This window comes from Pelodiscus sinensis, chromosome 9, assembly GCF_049634645.1.
Source record: "Pelodiscus sinensis isolate JC-2024 chromosome 9, ASM4963464v1, whole genome shotgun sequence".
Taxonomy (NCBI): domain Eukaryota; kingdom Metazoa; phylum Chordata; order Testudines; family Trionychidae; genus Pelodiscus; species Pelodiscus sinensis.
Window position 1 is genome coordinate 65,307,216 of NC_134719.1, and position 20,231 is coordinate 65,327,446.

General features: G+C 70.4%; 3 protein-coding genes and 1 long non-coding RNA gene across 4 annotated transcripts in view; 2 read left to right on the top strand and 2 right to left on the bottom strand.

Annotated features, from left to right (window-relative positions):
• The window catches only part of NOS1AP (nitric oxide synthase 1 adaptor protein), a 49,158-nt gene extending 37,363 nt beyond the window's left edge, over positions 1–11,795 (top strand). Inside the window, 4 exon segments of the mRNA XM_075937089.1 lie at positions 3,270–3,437; positions 5,984–6,149; positions 8,590–8,865; positions 8,868–11,795. Of these exon segments, the coding sequence (XP_075793204.1) occupies positions 3,270–3,437; positions 5,984–6,149; positions 8,590–8,865; positions 8,868–8,953 (696 nt within the window). The 3' untranslated portion in view covers positions 8,954–11,795.
• Positions 11,796–12,537: 742 nt separating this feature from the next.
• Positions 12,538–14,957, bottom strand: SPATA46 (spermatogenesis associated 46). Its single transcript, XM_075937091.1, has 2 exons — positions 14,802–14,957; positions 12,538–13,046 (listed from the first exon to the last, which is right to left on the bottom strand). The coding sequence occupies exons 1-2, from the start codon at positions 14,905–14,907 to the stop codon at positions 12,556–12,558; spliced, it is 597 nt and encodes a 198-aa protein (XP_075793206.1). The 5' UTR covers positions 14,908–14,957; the 3' UTR covers positions 12,538–12,555.
• A 953-nt stretch (positions 14,958–15,910) lies between these two features.
• On the top strand, positions 15,911–17,984 carry C9H1orf226 (chromosome 9 C1orf226 homolog). The gene is made up of 2 exons (XM_075937148.1): positions 15,911–16,356; positions 17,561–17,984. Exons 1-2 carry the CDS (start codon positions 15,911–15,913, stop codon positions 17,982–17,984), a joined length of 870 nt encoding a protein of 289 aa, XP_075793263.1.
• A 354-nt stretch (positions 17,985–18,338) lies between these two features.
• On the bottom strand, positions 18,339–19,300 carry LOC142830632 (uncharacterized). Its single transcript, XR_012906077.1, has 4 exons — positions 19,159–19,300; positions 18,753–19,124; positions 18,504–18,702; positions 18,339–18,450 (listed from the first exon to the last, which is right to left on the bottom strand). It is a non-coding gene; the product is annotated as an uncharacterized LOC142830632 (long non-coding RNA).
• Positions 19,301–20,231: the final 931 nt, after the last annotated feature.

Below are 20,231 nucleotides of genomic sequence, written 5' to 3' on the forward strand. Positions count from 1 at the left end.
TGGGGATGGTAGGGGTGGGGGAGGGGAGGGCAGTGATGGGGGGGTGGTAGGGGCGGGGTGGCTGGGCCAGAGCTCCCTGCAGTGGGGCGGATGAGCGTTCGCCCCCGTGGGCCTGCTACGTGTGAGTGTCGCAATTCACCATTAAGCCACCTTGGGCACGGCAGGTCTCGCCGGCAGCCCGGCGCCCTCCTCCCTGCGGCTGCCGGCTACAGCCCTGCCCCTGAGAGTGGACAGCAGCTACCTGGGCTGGGGAGCACCGACCAGCTGCCCACAAGGGTCCACTTGGCAATGCGGAGGGGCTGGAGAGTCAGGCGTGCGAGGGGTAGCATGCGGATGGCCTGGAATGTGGCTGGCATGCGAAGGGCAGCGTGCGGAGGGGCTGGAGAGTCAGGCGTGCGAGGGGTAGCGTGCGGATGGCCTGGAATGTGGCTGGCATGCGAGGGGCGGCGTGCGGAGGGGCGGGAGAGTCGGTGGCGTGGAGAGATCCTCTGGAAAAGGGCTTTATTCCGGAGGATTGCGCCAGTCTAGACGCTTTTTTCCGGCTTTTCCCCAAGCCGGAAAAAAAGCGGGGGACGTGTTTATTTAAATCCCACGGGGGATATTTAAATCCCCTGCGGATTTCCCTATTCCAAAGTTGGAAATTAGCATGGCTATTTCGTAATGGGGCCAGTCTAGACGTAGCCATCTAGTTTAATCTTGACGCCAGATAGATCTTTTGTCCCCGCTACTTCCCTTGGAAGGCCGTTCCAGAACCTCAACCTTCATCTAATCTCAAGTCTAAACTTCCTACTAGCCAGCTTATATCCATTTGTTCTTGTGTCCACATTGGTATTAATCTTAAATAATTCCTCTCCCTCCCTGGTATTTATCCCTCTCATATATTTAAAGAGAGCAATCATGTCCCCCCTCGGCCTTCTTTTGGTTAAGGTAACCAAGCCAAGCTCCTTGAGTCTCCTTTCATAAGACAGGTTTTCCATTCCTCGGATCATCCTAGTGGCCCTTCTTTGTACCTGTTCCAGTTTGAATTCATCCTTCTTAAACATGGGAGACCAGAACTGCACACAGTATTCCAAATGGGGTCTCACCAATGCCTTGTATAATGGCACTAACACCTCCTTATCCCTACTGGAAATACCTCGCCTAATACATCCCAAGATCGTATTAGCCTTTTTCACGGCCATGTCACAATGGCGGCTCATAGTCATTCTATAATCAACCAGGACTCCGAGGTCCTTCTCCTCCTCCGTTACTTCCAACTGATGTGTCCCCAGCTTATAACTAAAATTCTTGTTGTTAATCCCTAAATGCATAACCTTACACTTCTCACTATTCAATTTCATCCTATTGCTATCACTCCAATTTACAAGATCATCCAGATCTTCCTGTATGATATCCCGATCCTTTTCTGAATTGGCAATAGCTCCCAACTTTGTGTCATCCGCAGATTTTATCAGGACACTTCCACTTTTGGTGCCAAGATCAGCGATAAAAAGATTAACTAAAATTGGCCCCAAAACTGATCCCTGAGGAACTCTGCTAGTAACCTTCCTCCAGCCTGACAGTTCATCTTTCAGTATGACTATTCCTCATGTGGTACTGTATCAAATGCCTTACTAAAGTCAAGGTAGATTAGATCCACTGCATTTCCTTTATCTAAAAAATCTGTTAAAAAATCTGTCGGCGGCATGTGCGGGGCTGGAGAGTCAGCGGCGTGCAAAGGGCGGCGTTCGAGGGGTAGGAGAGTCGGTGGCGTGCAAGGGGCAGCGTGTGAGACGCTGGAGAGTCGGCGGCGTGCGAGGGGCAGCGTGCGAGGGGCTGGGGAGTCAACGGCGTGCAAGGGGCTGGAGAGCTGGCGGCGTGCGAGGGGCTGGAGAGTCAGCAGCGTGCAAGGGGCTGGAGCATCAGCGGCGTGCAAAGGGCGGCGTGCGAGGGGTAGGAGAGTCGGCGTGCAAGGGGCAATGTGCAAGGGGCTGGAGAGCTGGCGGCGTGCGAGGGGCTGGAGAGTCGGCAGCGTGCGAGGGGCAGCGTGTGAGGGGCTGGGGAGTCAGCGGCGTGCGAGGGGCTGGAGAGCTGGCGGCGTGTGAGGGGCTGGAGAGTCGGCGGCGTGCGAGGGGCAGCGTGCGAGGGGCTGGGGAGTCAGCGGCGTGCGAGGGGCTGGAGAGCTGGCGGCGTGCGAGGGGCTGGAGAGCCGGCGGCGTGCGAGGGGCAGCGTGCGAGGGGCTGGGGAGTCAGCGGCGTGCGAGGGGCTGGAGAGCTGGCGGCGTGCGAGGGGCTGGAGAGTCGGCGGCGTGCGAGGGGCAGCGTGCGAGGGGCTGGGGAGTCAGCGGCGTGCGAGGGGTTGGAGAGCTGGCGGCGTGCGAGGGGCTGGAGAGTCGGCGGCGTGCGAGGGGCAGCGTGCGAGGGGCTGGGGAGTCAGCGGCGTGCGAGGGGCTGGAGAGCTGGCGGCGTGTGAGGGGCTGGAGAGTCGGCGGCGTGCGAGGGGCAGTGTGCGAGGGGCTGGGGAGTCAGCGGCGTGCGAGGGGCTGGAGAGCCGGCGGCGTGCGAGGGGCAGCGTGCGAAGGGCTGGAGAGTCGGCGGTGTGCGAGGGGCAGCGTGCGAGGGGCTGGGGAGTCGGCGGCGTGCGAGGGGCAGCGTGCGAGGGGCTGGGGAGTCAGCGGCGTGCGAGGGGCAGCGTGCGAGGGGCTGGGGAGTCGGCGGCGTGCGAGGGGCAGCGTGCGAGGGGCTGGGGAGTCGGCGGCGTGCGAGGGGCAGCGTGCGAGGGGCTGGAGAGTCGGCGGCGTGCGAGGGGCTGGAGAGTCAGCGGCGTGCGAGGGGCAGCGTGCGAGGGGCTGGGGAGTCGGCGGCGTGCGAGGGGCAGCGTGCGAGGGGCTGGGGAGTCAGCGGCGTGCGAGGGGCTGGAGAGTCAGCGGCGTGCGAGGGGCAGCGTGCGAGGGGCTGGGGAGTCAGCGGCGTGCGAGGGGCTGGAGAGCCGGCGGCGTGCGAGGGGCAGCGTGCGAAGGGCTGGAGAGTCGGCGGTGTGCGAGGGGCAGCGTGCGAGGGGCTGGAGAGTCGGCGGCGTGCGAGGGGCAGCGTGCGAGGGGCTGGGGAGTCAGCGGCGTGCGAGGGGCTGGAGAGTCGGCGGCGTGCGAGGGGCAGCGTGCGAGGGGCTGGGGAGTCAGCGGCGTGCGAGGGGCTGGAGAGCTGGCGGCGTGCGAGGGGCAGCGTGCGAGGGGCTGGAGAGTCGGTAGCGTGCAGAGTGGATCAGGCTGTGCTTTCCTCCCTGTTTCCAGGGCTCCCTCCGCCCCCAGAGGATCCCGACTGCATTGCCCGAACTGCTGCCCCCCTCCCCCACCCAGCTGCCGGGCCTGGGGAACCCCCTCTCCGCGCACCACCAAACGCAGCTTCTCCAGCAGCTCCTGCAGCAGCAGATGCAGCAGACGCAAGTGGCCGTGGCACAGGTGCTGGCAGGGCGGGGCTGTGCGGGGGCTGGGGGAGCGGCTGGCATGCATGGGGGCAGGTCTGAGCAGGGGGCCAGGACTATGCAGGTCGTGGGGAGGCCTGGGCCATGTGAAGCATGGGGCTGTGCAGGGGGCCAGGGACATGCAGGTCAGGGCAAGGCGGGGGGCTGTGCAGGGGGTCAGGGCTGTGCGGGGCCAGGCGAGGCGGGGGGCTGTGCAGGGGGTCAGGGCTGTGCGGGGCCAGGCGAGGCGGGGGGCTGTGCAGGGGGTCAGGGCTGTGCGGGGCCAGGCGAGGCGGGGGGCTGTGCAGGGGGTCAGGGCTGTGCGGAGGCGGGGGGCTGTGCAGGGGGTCGGGGCCGGGTGAGGCGGGGGGCTGTGCAGGGGGTCAGGGCCGTGCGGAGGCGGGGGGCAGTGCAGGGGGTCAGGGCTGTGCGGGGCCAGGCGAGGCGGGGGGCTGTGCAGGGGGTCAGGGCTGTGCGGAGGCAGGGGGCTGTGCAGGGGGTCAGGGCCGTGCAGGGCCGGGGTTGGGTGAGGCGGGGGGCTGTGCGGGGGGTCAGGGCCGTGCGGGGCTGGGGCTGGGCAAGGCGGGGGGCCGTGCGGGGGATCGGGGCCGGGCAAGGCGGGGGGCTGGGCGGGGGGTCGGGGCCGTGCAGGGCCGGGCGAGGCGGGGGGCTGTGCAGGGGGTCAGGGCCGTGCAGGGCCGGGTGAGGCGGGGGGCTGTGCAGGGGGTCAGGGCCGTGCAGGGCCGGGGTTGGGTGAGGCGGGGGGCTGTGCGGGGGGTCGGGGCCGTGCAGGGCCGGGGTTGGGTGAGGCGGGGGGCTGTGCGGGGGGTCAGGGCCGTGCAGGGCCGGGTGAGGCGGGGGGCTGTGCAGGGGGTCAGGGCTGTGCGGAGGCAGGGGGCTGTGCAGGGGGTCGGGGCCGGGTGAGGCGGGGGGCTGTGCAGGGGGTCAGGGCCGTGCAGGGCCGGGGTTGGGTGAGGCGGGGGGCTGTGCGGGGGGTCAGGGCCGTGCGGGGCTGGGGCTGGGCAAGGCGGGGGGCCGTGCGGGGGATCAGGGCCGGGTGAGGCGGGGGGCTGTGCAGGGGGTCAGGGCCGTGCAGGGCCGGGTGAGGCGGGGAGCTGTGCGGGGGGTCAGGGCCGTGCAGGGCCGGGCGAGGCGGGGAGCTGTGCGGGGGGTCGGGGCCGTGCAGGGCCGGGGTTGGGTGAGGCGGGGGGCTGTGCGGGGGGTCAGGGCCGTGCAGGGCCGGGCGAGGCGGGGAGCTGTGCGGGGGGTCGGGGCCGTGCAGGGCCGGGGTTGGGTGAGGCGGGGGGCTGTGCGGGGGGTCAGGGCCGTGCGGGGCCGGGGTTGGGTGAGGCGGGGGGCTGTGCGGGGGGTCAGGGCCGTGCGGGGCCGGGCGAGGCGGGGAGCTGTGCGGGGGGTCGGGGCCGTGCGGGGCTGGGGCTGGGCAAGGCGGGGGGCCGTGCGGGGGATCGGGGCCGGGCAAGGCGGGGGGCTGGGCGGGGGGGTCAGGGCCATGCGGGGCCGGGTGAGGCGGGGGGCTGTGCACAGCCCTGACCCCCTGCACAGCCCCCCGGCTTGGGGAAGAGTCAGTTTGGCTGGACAACCGTGGAGAGAAGAGACGGAGCCGAGGCTGGGAGTCCAGGGCCCTGCCCAAGGGGGCTGAGGCTGCCTGGCCCAGACTCCTGTGGCCACGTCCCGTCTGTGCTGGGCTGGATCCCGTTGGACTGGCGGGCGGAGCCTGTTCTGGCTGCAGGACCGGGGGTCCCCGACGTGCCGTCACTCTGGCGTGCGGGGAGAAGCCGGAGGCGGCCGAGCGTGGAGCCGGGTCTCGGGGCGGGAGGGAGGCGGAGGTGGAGGGAGGGGAGCTCCGTTCTGAGCGGCTGCGGGCGACGTGGCCGTCGGTTACGGGAGCAGGAAGCCTCCGTGGGGGCGCAGGGGCAGGGCAGGGCCTAGCCACGGTTGGGGGGCAGTTGTGGGACGGGAAAGAGGGCTCCCGAAGTGACCCAGGTGGCAGGGGCTCAGCCGGGGAAAGGCCTGGGCCTGGCAGATCCACACGGGCCTGTCCGAGGGGAGGCGCAGAAGAGGTGGGGCCGGAGGAAGGTGCCTGGGGCATTGGAGAACCCGCAGACGGCCCCGGGCGGTGCTGTGGGCAGGCGGGATGCCGCGTCCCTGGGCCAGTGGGGTGCGTGGCCTGCCCAGCCGGCTCGGACTGACGCATGCCCCGCGGGCGCAGTGCGGGCCCGTCAAACGTCGTGAGGGGCATGCTGCTGCGGGGCAGGTGGCCAGGCAGGTGCCTGCACTGGGGGGGGGGGGCTGCAGGCGAGCGCTAGGCCCGGGCGCCGAGAGGAGGCAGGAGCCAAGCGAGCAGCCCGCCCCGCCCCGCCCCGCAGCACCGTGCAGAGGAGCCCCTGGCAGCCGGGCGGCTCTGAAACCCGGCGCAGGCCCCTCGTGGGGACGGGCAGCCCCCTGCTCCGGGCACCCGCCTTAGCCCTGCCGCTGGGAGCCGCGGTTCCGCGCGCCCACGCGCTGCCTCTCCGTGTCCCGCAGGTGCACTTGCTGAAGGAGCAGCTGGCGGCCGAGGCCGCGGCGCGACTGGAGGCCCAGGCCCGCGTGCACCAGCTCCTGCTGCAGAACAAGGACATGCTGCAGCACCTCTCGCTGCTGGTCCGGCAGGTGCAGGAGCTGGAGCTGAAGCTGTCGGGAAGCAACGCCAGTAAGAGCCCCCGCCCCCGCCTTGCCGGGGCCCCAGGGCACAGCTGGGAGGTGCTTGCTGCTGGCCCACCTGGCGCCCTCCCCGGCTGCCCTGCACTGGTGGGACCCAGGCCCCTATACAGAGGGGAGCCCGGTGGGCGAGGTGGCCACAGAGCCGTGCCCATGGCCGGGGTGGGCGCGCCTGGCACACAGCTCGGCCCGGCTCTGCCGTGACCGTCCCATCGTGTGGGGCTGGGAGCCCGGCCCCTCTGCTCCAGGGGCCACGGGGAGAGGGCTTCCGTGGGCAAGCTGCAGGGAGCCCCTCTGTTCTGACCTCAGCTCTGCCAAGGGCTGTCTGTGTGGGGAGTCTGGGGGGCTGGGCATCGTGGGGGCAGGGCTGTGTGCACGTGGCAGGTGTGGGGGCTTGGTGGGAGTTATCAAGGCAGAGCTGGCCAGGGGAACTGGAGGGGTCTGGACGCTATCAGAGCCGGGGGGGAGCTGGAGGGGCTGGGCGGTGTCAGGGCAGGGGGGCTGGAGGGGGCTGGATGCTATCAGAGGGGGGGGAAGGTGGAGGGGCTGGGCGGTGTCAGGGCAGGGGGGCTGGAGGGGGCTGGACGCTATCAGAGGGGGGGAGGTGGAGGGGCTGGGCGGTGTCAGGGCAGGGGGGCTGGAGGGGCTGGGTGCTATCAGAGGGGGCGGGGGGGAGCTGGAGGGGGCTGGACACTATCAGAGGGGGGAGCTGGAGGGGCTGGGCGGTGTCAGGGCAGGGGGGCTGGAGGGGGCTGGGCGCTATCAGAGGGGGGAGCTGGAGGGGCTGGGTGCTATCAGAGGGGGGAGCTGGAGGGGCTGGGTGGTGTCAGGGCAGGGGGGCTGGAGGGGGCTGGGCGCTATCAGAGGGGGCCGGGGGGGGAGCGTGAGGGGGGCTGGGCGCTATCAGAGGGGGGGGGCTGGAGGGAGCTGGGTGCTATCAGTGGGGGCGGGGGGGGAGCTGGAGGGGCTGGACGCTATCAGAGGGGGAGCTGGAGGGGGTGGGCGGTGTCAGGGCAGGGGGGCTGGAGGGGGCTGGGCGCTATCAGAGCCGGGGGGGGAGGTGGAGGGGCTGGGCGGTGTCGGCAGGGGGGGCTGGAGGGGCTGGACGCTATCAGAGGGGGGGGGAGGTGGAGGGGGGCTGGACGCTATCAGAGCCGGGGGGGGGGGGGAGGTGGAGGGGCTGGGCGGTGTCAGGGCAGGGGGGCTGGAGGGGCTGGACGCTATCAGAGGGGGGGGAGGTGGAGGGGGCTGGACGCTATCAGAGCCAGGGGGGGGGGAGGTGGAGGGGCTGGGCGGTGTCAGGGCAGGGGGGCTGGAGGGGCTGGACGCTATCAGAGGGGGAGCTGGAGGGGCTGGGCGGTGTCAGGGCAGGGGGGCTGGAGGGGGCTGGGCGCTATCAGAGGGGGAGCTGGAGGGGCTGGGCGGTGTCAGGGCAGGGGGGCTGGAGGGGGCTGGGCGCTATCAGAGGGGGGAGCTGGAGGGGCTGGGCGGTGTCAGGGCAGGGGGGCTGGAGGGGGCTGGGTGCTATCAGAGGGGGGAGCTGGAGGGGCTGGGCGGTGTCAGGGCAGGGGGGCTGGAGGGGGCTGGGTGCTATCAGAGGGGGGAGCTGGAGGGGCTGGGCGGTGTCAGGGCAGGGGAGCTGGAGGGGCTGGGCGGTGTCAGGGCAGAGGGGCTGGAGGGTTGTCTGTGGGCGCTATCAGAGGGGGGAACTGGAGGGGCTGGGCGGTGTCAGGGCAGGGGGGCTGGAGGGGGCTGGGTGCTATCAGAGGGGGGAGCTGGAGGGGCTGGGCGGTGTCAGGGCAGGGGAGCTGGAGGGGCTGGGCGGTGTCAGGGCAGAGGGGCTGGAGGGTTGTCTGTGGGCGCTATCAGAGGGGGGAACTGGAGGGGCTGGGCGGTGTCAGGGCAGGGGGGCTGGAGGGGGCTGGGTGCTATCAGAGGGGGGAGCTGGAGGGGCTGGGCGGTGTCAGGGCAGGGGGATTGGAGGGGGCTGGGCGGTGTCAGGGCAGGGGGGCTGGAGGGGGCTGGGTGCTATCAGAGGGGGGAGCTGGAGGGGCTGGGCGGTGTCAGGGCAGGGGGATTGGAGGGGGCTGGGCGGTGTCAGGGCAGGGGGGCTGGAGGGGGCTGGGTGCTATCAGAGGGGGGAGCTGGAGGGGCTGGGCGGTGTCAGGGCAGGGGAGCTGGAGGGGCTGGGCGGTGTCAGGGCAGAGGGGCTGGAGGGGGTGTCTGTGGGCGCTATCAGAGGGGGGAGCTGGAGGGGCTGGGCGCTATCAGAGGGGGGGGCTGGAGGGGGTGTCTGTGGGCGCTGTCCTTGCTCTTTGTTCAGCTGGTCCCCCCGCCCCCGTCTGAGCAGCACCACGGGGGGCGGGCGAGGGGGCTCTTGGCCACGGGCCGGGCGCTGCCCCGCCCGCTCACGCCCCCCCCCTCTCTTGCAGCGGGCTCCCAGGACAGCCTGCTGGAGATCAGCCACCGCGCCAGCGCCCTGCCGGTGCTGTGCCCGCCCACCACCCCGAAGCCTGAGGACCTGCACCTGCCGCTGCTGGGCCAGGCCCTGGGCAGCCCCCTAGGTAGGAGTGACTGGCTGGTGAGGCTGGAGTACCTCCGCTTCCCGCCAGGCGCCGCGCCCCCCTGCGAGCCGCCCCTGGGCAGCCTGGAGCTCATCCGGTTCCGCGAGTCGGGCTTCGCCTCGGAGTACGAGTCCAGCCCGGACGAGAGAGTGAGGAGGAGCCGCCGCGCCTGTGCCACGTCCGGGCCGCGCAGGGCCTGGGGGACAGCCTGGAGGACGAGATTGCCGTGTAGGGCGCGGCCCTCTCCAGGCCGAGGTGGGGGCGTGGCCCCGGGCAGGGCAGCAGGCCTGGGGAGGCGGTAAAAGCTCCTTCCCGCCCCAGGGACAGGACAAAGCCAGGGCTCTGAGCTGCTCGGGCGCCCCCCTTGCTGGGAGAGGTGACGGAGCGAGCACGGCCTGGTACGTGTCTCCTCGGACTGTCAGTGCAGACACGGCCACCGGCCCCTCCCCTGCTGCCTGGGTCTGCTCCGTAGGTCATGGCCAGTGATGTAGGGCTGTACCTCCCTGGCCATAGAAATCTCTCTCCCTCCGCTGAATCCTACACAGCGTTGGCCCTGTAACGACCTGCAGCGAGGAGTTCCAAGGCTCATTGTCCATTCTGGGTAGAAAGGAGGAATTTCCCTTGGTCAGCATTGCTCGTTGCCTGCCATCCTCAGGGAGCCCCTGGGCTCTCACCCGCAGTCTGACCCCCTGCTGCCAGCCAAGGGGGTGGGTGATCCCAGGAGCTCAGCCGGGGCGTGCAGCCCCAGGGAGTTGAGCTGTAGCTTTCAGTGAGAGGCGCAGGCGGGGGCCATCAGGCGTGTCGAGCCAGGTGGCCCTAGGCGGAAGGGGCTTTAGCTGGTGGTGGTGCCCAGCTGCGGTGAAGGGTCCCTGGCTGGGGCTGAGCCGACCCCTGGGGGAAGGGCGAGGGGGAGGCAGTGGCCGTGTCTTCTCACCCATTCTCCTCTGGCCAGGCTGGATTGGGCTGGGCCGGAGGGTGGGGGGGGGGGGCGATGGCTGGAAGGTGCTTGGGGCTGGGAGCGGATTCTTGGCTGATGTGGGGGGGGGGGGAGAACTTGCCCGCACCCCATTGGCTGCAGGCCTGGAAGGGGCACATGGGCACCAGCAGGGTGGGGCGGGGGCTTGGCCAGCCAGCACCCCAGGTGGGAGGGGAAGGGGCACCTGCAGCTGTGTCTGGGCCTGGTGCACTGGTCGAGCTAGGGTGGGGCGAGATGCAGTCGAAACCTGGGTCTCCTGGGACCTTTGGAGGGTGGGGCTGGAGAGGACCCCTCCCCTCTCCTCAACCCTCTGCTCCCCTCTCTGCTCCCCTGCTCTCCTCTCTGTTCCCCTCTGCTCCCACTGCCTGTTCCTGCCTAGCGGGGGCACTGGGAGCCAGGCTGTCTCTGTAAGTGCACTTAACGGGGCGCTGGGCCCTCTCTGTTGGCTTTTGCTAAATAAATCTTCTATTTCTCAAGCTCTGTCTCTCCTGTCTCTGTGTCTCTGATCTCTCCTTGCACCTTCCAGCTTCCGGCCCAGTGCCGGGAATGCAGCTGCACCCGGGGCCATCCTGCGTGGGAATGGAGCTCTCCAGCAGGGGGCTCTCAGCGCCACTGACCCGCACTGCAACCCTGGACCCCGTCCAGCAGGGGGCGCTCTGTGCCACTGACCTGCACTGCAACCCTGGACCCCGTCCAGCAGGGGGCGCTCGGCGCCACTGACCCGCACTGCAACCCTGGACCCCGTCCAGCAGAGGGCGCTCTGTGCCACTGACCCACACTGCAACCCTGAACCCCATCCTGCAGGGGGCGCTCGGAGCCACTGACCCGAACTGCAACCCTGGACCCCGTCCAGCAGGGGGCGCTCTGTGCCACTGACCCGCACTGCAACCCTGGACCCCATCCAGCAGGGGGCGCTCGGCGCCACTGACCCGCACTGCAACCCTGGACCCCGTCCAGCAGAGGGCGCTCTGTGCCACTGACCCACACTGCAACCCTGAACCCCATCCCGCAGGGGGCGCTCGGAGCCACTGACCCACACTGCAACCCTGAACCCCGTCCGGCAGGGGGCGCTCGGAGCCACTGACCCACACTGCAACCCTGAACCCCGTCCGGCAGGGGGCGCTCGGCGCCACTGACCCGCACTGCAACCCTGAACCCCGTCCGGCAGGGGGCGCTCGGCGCCACTGACCCGCACTGCAACCCTGAACCCCGTCCGGCAGGGGGCGCTCGGCGCCACTGACCCGCACTGCAACCCTGAACCCCGTCCGGCAGGGGGCGCTCGGCGCCACTGACCCGCACTGCAACCCTGAACCCCGTCCGGCAGGGGGCGCTCGGCGCCACTGACCCGCACTGCAACCCTGAACCCCGTCCGGCAGGGGGCGCTCGGCGCCACTGACCCGCACTGCAACCCTGAACCCCGTCCGGCAGGGGGCGCTCGGCGCCACTGACCCGCACTGCAACCCTGAACCCCGTCCGGCAGGGGGCGCTCGGCGCCACTGACCCGCACTGCAACCCTGAACCCCGTCCGGCAGGGGGCGCTCGGCGCCACTGACCCGCACTGCAACCCTGGACCCCGTCCGGCAGGGGGCGCTCGGCGCCACTGACCCGCACTGCAACCCTGAACCCCGTCCGGCAGGGGGCGCTCGGCGCCACTGACCTGCACTGCAACCCTGAACCCCGTCCGGCAGGGGGCGCTCGGCGCCACTGACCCGCACTGCAACCCTGGACCCCGTCCAGCAGGGGGCACTCGGCGCCACTGACCCGCACTGCAACCCTGGACCCCGTCCCGCAGGGGGCGCTCGGTGCCACTGACCCGCACTGCAACCCTGGACCCCGTCCGGCAGGGGTGACTTGGTCGCAGTCGGTAGGTATCTCCATAGTGCCTGGGGGCAGGGGCAAGAGGCCCCCACCTGCCCAGGGCTGCCCACAGCTGAGGAGGGAGCTGGCCTCCCCACATGGGATGGCCCGTGTTGTCTGTCACAGCTGCCCCTGCCCAGCCCCATGTCTGGCTCTGACTGGCCAGGACACCCAGCCCCAGGCCTCTTCACCGTAACAGCTAGTGCAGGCACCTCTGTGGCAGGGGGCTGTGGGGCCAGGGAGCGGGGGGGGGAGGCTGACTGTGCCAGGGAAGGGGAGCAGGGGGCTGTGGGGCCAGGGAGTGGGGGGGAAGCTGACTGCACTGGGGAGCGGGAGCAGGGGGCTGTGGGGCCAGAGAGTGGGGGGGAAGCTGACTGCACTGGGGAGCGGGACCAGGGGGCTGTGGGTCCAGGGGGCTGACTGCGCTGGGGAGCGGGAGCAGGGGGCTGTGGGGCCAGGGAGCGGGGGCGGAGGCTGTGCCAGGGAGGGGGAGCAGGGGGCTGTGGGGACAGGGAGCGGGGGCGGAGGCTGTGCCAGGAGGGGGAGCAGGGGGCCCTGGGGCCAGGGAGCGGGAGGGGAGTCTGACTGCGCTGGGGAGGGGGAGCAGAGGGCTGTGGGGCCAGGGAGTGGGGGGGAGGCTGACTGCGGCAGGGAGGGGGAGCAGGGGGCTGTGGGGCCAGGGAGTGGGGGGGGGAGGCTGACTGCACTGGGGTGCGGGAGCAGGGGGCTGTGGGGGCCGGGGGGGGGCTGACTGCACTGGGGTGCGGGAGCAGGGGGCTGTGGGGCCGGGGGGGGCTGACTGCACTGGGGAGCAGGGGGCTGTGGGGCCGGGGGGGGGGGAGGCTGACTGCACTGGGGAGCGGGGGGGCGACCCCTCCAGGGAGCAGGGGGGCCAATCACGCGCAGGAGCGGGAGCCAGGGCCCCGTGGCGAGAGAGGGGGGGCCGCTGTCCCTCCCTGCAGTGGGGAGCCCGCGGGGCAGGCTGCTTGGAATACTCTGCTTTATTGGGGGCTGCGGGGGAGCGTCACTTGGGCGCCGTGGGGCCGGGCCGGGCCCTCCCTGCCCCACAGGGCCTTGAGCCGCTGGTAGTACACCTGGCAGCTGAAGCCCTCCCGGGAGCCGCACTGGACGTGGGTCTTGAGCGAGTGCAGGGTGGGGAAGACGCGGCAGCAGGCCAGGCACTTGGAGCCGTTCTGCGGCGCCGGCTGCCACCGGGCCGCCAGGAGGATGTCGCGGGAGGTGATGCAGCCCTGGGGCTCCGTGCCGGGGCCCGCCCGCTCCAGGGAGCAGGAGGAGCAGGGGCTGTCGGGGAGCTCGGCGGCCTGGCCGGCGTCCCGGGCGCTGGCTGCTGGCGTGTCCGGGCGGCTGCAGGCCTCCCGCGGGCTGGCCCGGCCCGTGCACACCAGGTAGCTGTAGGGGGAGAACCAGGGCCGGTAGATGGTGCAGTTGCGCCCCGGGGGCTCGCTGCTCGGCATGTCGCTGGGGACACAAGCTGCCAAGAGAAGGGGTTGGGATGAGCCCGGGCCCAGCGCCGGGCAGGCTGGGGGCCGGGCTCGCCTTGGCTCAGTGCCTCCCGGGGAGGGAGCTCTCCAGGGCCCAGCGCCGGGCAGGCTGGGGGCCGGGCTCGCCTTGGCTCAGTGCCTCCCGGGGAGGGAGCTCTCCAGGGCCCAGCGCCGGGCAGGCTGGGGGCCGGGCTCGCCTTGGCTCAGTGCCTCCCGGGGAGGGAGCTCTCCAGGGCCCAGCGCCGGGCAGGCTGGGGGCCCGGCTCGCCTTGGCTCAGTGCCTCCCGGGAAGGGAGCTCTCCAGGGCCCAGCGCCGGGCAGGCTGGGGGCCCGGCTCGCCTTGGCTCAGTGCCTCCCGGGGAGGGAGCTCTCCAGGGCCCAGCGCCGGGCAGGCTGGGGGCCGGGCTCGCCTTGGCTCAGTGCCTCCCGGGGAGGGAGCTCTCCAGGGCCCAGCGCCGGGCAGGCTGGGGGCCCGGCTCGCCTTGGCTCAGTGCCTCCCGGGGAGGGAGCTCTCCAGGGCCCAGCGCCGGGCAGGCTGGGGGCCGGGCTCGCCTTGGCTCAGTGCCTCCCGGGGAGGGAGCTCTCCAGGGCCCAGCCCTTCCCCTGCCCGCCCATCTGCCCCACGGCTGGGCTCCCGTGGGAACCGGCAGCAGCTGCGGGGCTTGTGCTGGGCACCGTGGGACGGCCGATGCTCAGAGCCCAGGGGTCGGATGCACTCTCCGTGCGGAGGTCGGAGGTCGGACCCCACCGGCTCCCATGGGTCCTGTTGTGCTGTGCCCAGGGGCCGCTGCTCAGCTACCCAGAGGAAGGGGTGCGTCTGGAGCAGGGCAGAGAGGCCTCAGGCACGGGGGCAGTGTGGGGCTGGCAGCAGAGAAAGGACCCCTCCCCCCTCAGCTTGTCTCCAGCATCTGTTCCCGGAGCCAGGCTGGAGCCATGGGGTGGGGGAGGTGCAATGTGACACACAGAGCCCCTGGCGGGCCCCACGGCCTGACTCGGGCACAAGCCCCTGCGATGAGTCAGGAAGGCGTAGGAGGCAGGGACTGTCTGGTTCACCAGCGCCCACCCCGGCCTGAGATCCTGCACGGGGCTACCCGCCACACGAGCCAGACCCAGGCGTTTCCAGCGCGTGCACCCCCCCTCCCCCCCCAGGCCATCCGCCAGTGCCTAGCTCTGCCAGAAGCTACTTCCCAGGCCTGGGAAAGGCGGCGTGTGACTCTGGAGCTGGGTCTCTGCTACTGACTCCCTGTGGGTCCTCGTCCAACTCATTTAGGCCACCATTTTCAAAGGGGCGTTGCCCATTGTGGCACAGCTGGCCGCTGAGTCCAGCAGTGCGGGGGCCACAGCTAGGTGAGCTCAGTGGGGGTTGTGAGTGTATCGAGGTATTCAAGGGGGCTGCCGCTGCTTTCCCCAGCTGCTCACGTGTCCCCCGGCCCCTCTTAGTTTCGGTCTGGCCCCCTGGGAGCTGAGGGATGTGGTGTGCGCCACGGGCAGGGTAGTGTCTGTCTCGACGCCTGCAGCCAGGCAGCAGACGCACCGAAAATCAGGCCCTGTAGCTCTAACAGCGAGTCCCCAAAATCAGAGCCCACCGTGGAAACCAGCGGTGGCTGCGTGCCTCAGTTTCCCCACCTGTACAGCAGGGCTCGTACCCCTCCTCCACTTCCTGGTTGGCCTGGGCTGCTGCTGGGGAGGTGGGGAGGGGCTGGAGAAAGGTGGCATGTGTGACCCAAGGTTGGGGGGGCCGTTACCTGGCAAGCTGGGAGTGCGCCGGGGGGCTGGCGCGTCGCGTAGGCTCTTCATGGCACAGCTGGGCAGACGTGGCCCAGAGATGGTCAGCAGGGAGAAGTTCTCCATCCCCGGCGGCAGCTGGTGCAGGGAGCAGGTGCCAGCCAGTGAGATCCTGGGGCTCTGGCCGGAGTTCCCGGGGCCTGGCTCTGTGACGTCACCGGCCGACCTCACAGTCCCTGCGCCGGGAGCAGCCGGGGGGAGGGCGTCTGGCGGCCGCTTGTGTCCCGTGCTGTGCGAGGGCGGAATAGCACGTCTTGGCCCCTCGCGCCCGCAGGGCCCTGCCCAGGCACGGCCCCCGAGGGCAGCTGCTCCACGCCCAGGCAGAGCCGGGCAGGACAGCTTGTTGCTGGAGTGGGGGGGCCGGGCCAGCGCCACGGCTGGCGAGGGAAACTGGGCGGCCGTACCTCTAAGGTGGGGGCCAGGGGCAGACTCTGGCTGGGTGCCGCTCGCCTTGGGTGGCTCCCCTCTGCCCCGGCCCCATGCTGCCCCTGCCATTGCTGCGCTACGTACCGGGCAGAAGCGTTTGAGCCGCAGCCTCTGCACCCGGGTAGTGCAGCCCTGGCTCTGGGGAGAGTTCCCTCTCACTGGGAAGGTTGTGTGCACCACACGCTGGCCACGGGCCGGCTCCCCGCACGTCCCCCTGGCCACGGGCCGGCTCCCCGCACGTCCCCCTGGCCACGCGCCGGCTCCCCGCACGTCCCCCTGGCCACGCGCCGGCTCCCCGCACGTCCCCCTGGCCACGGGCCGGCTCCCCGCACGTCCCCCTGGCCACGCGCCGGCTCCCCGCACGTCCCCCTGGCCACGCGCCGGCTCCCCGCACGTCCCCCTGGCCACGGGCCGGCTCCCCGCACGTCCCCCTGGCCACGCGCCGGCTCCCCGCACGTCCCCCTGGCCACGCGCCGGCTCCCCGCACGTCCCCCTGGCCACGGGCCGGCTCCCCGCACGTCCCCCTGGCCACGGGCCGGCTCCCCGCACGTCCCCCTGGCCACGGGCCGGCTCCCCGCACGTCCTCCGCCCCACGCACAATGCACCCTGCCCACGTGCCAGCTCCCCACACATCCACTGCCCCATGCTTGGCGCGCCCTGCCTGCGTGCCCCCCCCATCCACGTGTCAGCCCATCACGTGCTGCCATCTCCCCGCAGCCCACCTCTCCGTCCAAGCGTCCCCCTCCGTGCGCCGACCCTCCTCTCCTCTCTTCCAGCTGACCACAGCCTGTTTGAGAATTCGAACACGACCCTCGCGCCAAAGCTGCAGCCCAGCCGGTCTGTCTCCAGAGCCCTGCAGGGCCCACCCCAGGCAGCCCTGCCGGACACCGCTGGGCCTGCCCTGCGAGCGGGAAGCCAGCACCTCAGGAACCTGAGCAAGGCCGTCGGGGCCAAGGTCAATGACTTGCTGCGCCGGAGGGAGGCCGCCAGCCTGGGCGAGGCCTGGGTGACCGAGGTCAATGCCCGCGCGGGCGCTGAGCTGGTGGGCGGGACGCTCGCGCTGCGTGAGGATCAGGCCCATGCGACAGGGTGAGTCTCGCCGTGGCCCGGCCCGGCCGCTGGAGAGCGGGGCAGAACCCTCGGTCCGTTGTCAGGCGCGGGCGGGGAGGGACCCTCGGTCCGTTGTCAGGCGCGGGCGGGGAGGGACCCTCGGTCCGTTGTCAGGCGCGGGCGGGGAGGGACCCTCGGTCCGTTGTCAGGCGCATGTGGGGAGGGACCCTCGGTCCGTTGTCAGGCGCGGGGCGGGGAGGGACCCTCGGTCCGTTGTCAGGCGCGGGCGGGGAGGGACCCTCGGTCCGTTGTCAGGCGCATGTGGGGAGGGACCCTCGGTCCGTTGTCAGGCGCGGGCGGGGAGGGACCCTCGGTCCGTTGTCAGGCGCGGGCGGGGAGGGACCCTCGGTCCGTTGTCAGGCGCATGTGGGGAGGGACCCTCGGTCCGTTGTCAGGCGCGGGCGGGGAGGGACCCTCGGTCCGTTGTCAGGCGCATGTGGGGAGGGACCCTCGGTCCGTTGTCAGGCGCGGGCGGGGAGGGACCCTCGGCCCGTTGTCAGGCGCGGGCGGGGAGGGACCCTCGGCCCGTTGTCAGGCGCGGGCGGGGAGGGACCCTCGGCCCGTTGTCAGGCGCGGGCGGGGAGGGACCCTCGGCCCATTGTCAGGCGCGGGCGGGGAGGGACCCTCCGCCCGTTGTCAGGCGCGGGCAGTTCCCCCTTTGACAAGCGGTGGGCAAGGCCTGTTGCTTTCTCCCAGAAGCAAATGCTTGAACTCCCAGGCCAGGGCCAATCCTCCCAGCACACACCCACGTCCGCCAGGCACCCGGGCAGCACGCGCCCAGCCAGCGAAGCCTCGGCTTTCAGCAGCCCCCTCGCCCGGCCCGCCTTGCGCACACCCCAGCGGGTACAACACCGTTCTGCGGCGCCGCCCCAGGGACAGCACAGCCCAAGGTGGCAGGAGGGCTGCGAAGTAACGAATAACCGCAGCCCACGGCCGCTGAGACTTACCTACTGGTGGGCTCTGCTCCCAGGAGGCCTTTGGAGCACCCTCCAGCTGGGAAACTGAGGCACAGTGGCTGAGTGCAGCAGACTAGAGCCCAGCTGTCGGAGCTGGTGTCCGCTGCGCGAGTCTCCTGCGGCCCGGGCGTGCTTGTGTCTGCGTGCAGGGGGTTGAGCGCCCGGGGGCCCCGAGGCAGCTGCCAGCGCCGTGGGTCTGCCGCTCACCAGGGCCGTTGTGCTTACAGGCACGTGCTGCTGGAAACCTTCCCCCGGCTGGACCCACCGCCCCCCGCAGCCAAGAGGCGCGCGCCCCGGGCGCTGAAGACCCCCCTGGACATGCTGATCTCCCAGCCAGCGGCGGGCAGCGCGGAGGCCGCCGGCGAGCGGGCCGCCCAGGAGGAGCAGTGGAAGACGGCGGGGGCCGGGCCTCGGCCAGGGGCCGGCGCTGAGCTGGGTGCCCCAGGCGTAGCAGGGCCCAGTGGGGCCGGGCCTCCCCACGGCAACGCCCTCTCCGTGCCTGATCTCCTCCAGGAGGAGACCTTGCAGGGCCAGCTCAGAGCTGCTGAATGGTGCCCAGAGAAACCCGCCCTCCGGCTCAGCCTGTCCCAGCGCCAGCCCTGCAGCCTGGACCAGGAGGGGCCCCACCCGGACCTCCTGTCCTTTGAGTAGCTGCCCGGGGCACTGGGCCGTCGCCTCTCCCCCGGGACATTCTGCCCCTGCCCTGCAGGCCTGGGGCAATCTGACCGTGCTCTGGGGCATCATCCATGACGGGCCCGGGGGCTCGGAGAGAAGCCCGACCCCTGCCCCCATATCCCGTCGCACACGCGCAGGGCAGGGGGATGCACACCCGCACTGCCTGGCCGCCTGGCTCAGGCACCCCGCACAGGACTTCCCCTCTCCCAGCAGGGGCTGTAGCTTCACCCTACACCCTCCCGTCCCTGCGCCTGTCTCACAGGCAACCCTGGGGCTGGGGGCAGGGGCCAGCCACGAGCCATTTCCCACGGGCCCCTCTCCAGCACCGCCCTGCGCAGACCCTGCCCCTGCCCCGGGCCACGGCTCTACCCGTGTTTCCGTCCATGCACAGTCTTTCCTCTGATCTGCCATGGGGCTGGCCAAGCCCCCGAACCCACACGGCCTTGTCTCTGATCTGATCTGTGGGGCCCCCCCACGCCCGCGTACCCACACAGCCTTGTCTCTGATCTGATCTGTGGGGCCCCCCACGCCCGCGTACCCACACAGCCTTGTCTCTGATCTGATCTATGGGGCCCACCACGCCCCCCTACCCACACGGCCTTGTCTCTGATCTGATCTGTGGGGCCCCCCACGCCCCCGTACCCACACGGCCTTGTCTCTGATCTGATCTGTGGGGCCCCCCACACCCCCGTACCTACACGGCCTTGTCTCTGATCTGCCATAGGGTCAGCCAGGCCCCCGTACCTACACGGCCTTGTCTCTGATCTGATCTGTGGGGCCCCCCACGCCCCCCTACCCACACGGCTTTGTCTCTGATCTGCCACGGGTCAGCCATGCCCCCGTACCTACACGGCCTCATCTCTGATCTGATCTGTGGGGCCCCCCACGCCCCCGTACCCACACGGCCTCGTCTCTGATCTGCCACGGGGCCGGCCAGGCCCCACCTAGGCCCCTTCCATGTCTGTACCCACTGCTATGAGCAAGAGGGGCTGCAGCTGGAGCCTGAAACCCCCCAGATGCCTTTGTCTTGCTTAGTGCCTAGCAAGTGAGCCCCAATTCGCGGGCGGGAGGGTGCACGAGGCCAGGGAAAGCAGCCTGGCCCATCTGTGCTGTAAGCTGGGAGCCTAGCAAGGAGCCAGAAGCCGGAGGCCTGGGAGCTGGCCGGGCTGGCCCCCATTCGGCTGTGGGGCTGGAATTCGCTCTGGTGGGTGGCAAGCAAGGGGAGGGGCAGTGGTTTCCTCGGAGGGGTCAAAGGCATGGCCTGAGCGCTGTGTTCCTGGCACCACCGGCTGCAGCGCGATGCAGGCATGTGTCCCGTGTGTGTGGAAGTAGGCGTGTCCCAGCCACCACGGGGCCTCTCTGCATCTCAGGGAAAGGGCCCTTCACCCCCTAGGCAGCAGGCTCTGGCCATCCCCAGCGACAGCTGCCTGCAGGGACTCCCCAGGGCCGGTTCCTGGCGGCTGGGAATGAGCAGAGCTGGCGGCCGCTGGCGATTGGCTCCCAGCGGGGCTGGGGCGCTGTCTTGCGGGGGGGGGGGGGGGGGGAGGAGAGTGCGTTTCCCATCCCAGCACCACTAGAGCTGCACATGGCAATGAAACCTCCAGGCCTTAAATTCCCATCAGGTATTTCCCAGAAGCCCTGTGCACCCCCAGCATGCTCTGAACGCTCCAAGGGGGCTGCGTGCCTGGCCTGAGCCCCCTCCAGACGGCAGCCCTGGCTCAGAGCCCTGGTGTGCCCGGGCTGGGCTGGGCTGACAGGCAGGCAGGGGCTGACGACCCGTCTCTTCAGCTACTTTGACAATCAAGTTTTGTAGGTGGAGACAGTTTTGCCATCTGCCTGAGGCCATGCTACTGAGGGGCCCTTGGGTTTGGGAACCAGACAGCAAAGCTGTGACTGATACTTTGGGGAAAAGCCAGGGACAGGTCACAGGCAAGAAACAAAAAGTCCCGGCCTGTGACCTGTCCGTGAGTTCTACTAAAACACTGGTGATTAACTCGGAGTAGGGGGTGCCCAGATGATTAACTCGGAGTGGGGGGTGCCCAGGGCCAGTGGCACCCTGTTGCACGGGCCTTGGACTGGCTGTTCTGGTTGGCTGCCCAGGGACTGTTGCTGGATTCTGTACATGACCAAAGCTACCGTGCACACAGCAATTTGTATAGAAGTGTGCAGCATCTGTAAGCACCTACATAACGTATCACAGACCCACCGAAAGTCTCTGCGAAG

Excerpts from the sequence above, each read along its gene's own strand:
- SPATA46 (XM_075937091.1), bottom strand. The coding sequence starts at position 14,907 with ATGGAGAACTTCTCCCTGCTGACCATCTCTGGGCCACGTCTGCCCAGC. Across the intron at positions 13,047-14,801 it reads GCGCACTCCCAGCTTGCCAG|CTTGTGTCCCCAGCGACATG; the intron begins GTAACGGCCCCC and ends TTCTCTTGGCAG.
- C9H1orf226 (XM_075937148.1), top strand. The coding sequence starts at position 15,911 with ATGCTTGGCGCGCCCTGCCTGCGTGCCCCCCCCATCCACGTGTCAGCC. Across the intron at positions 16,357-17,560 it reads GATCAGGCCCATGCGACAGG|GCACGTGCTGCTGGAAACCT; the intron begins GTGAGTCTCGCC and ends TTGTGCTTACAG.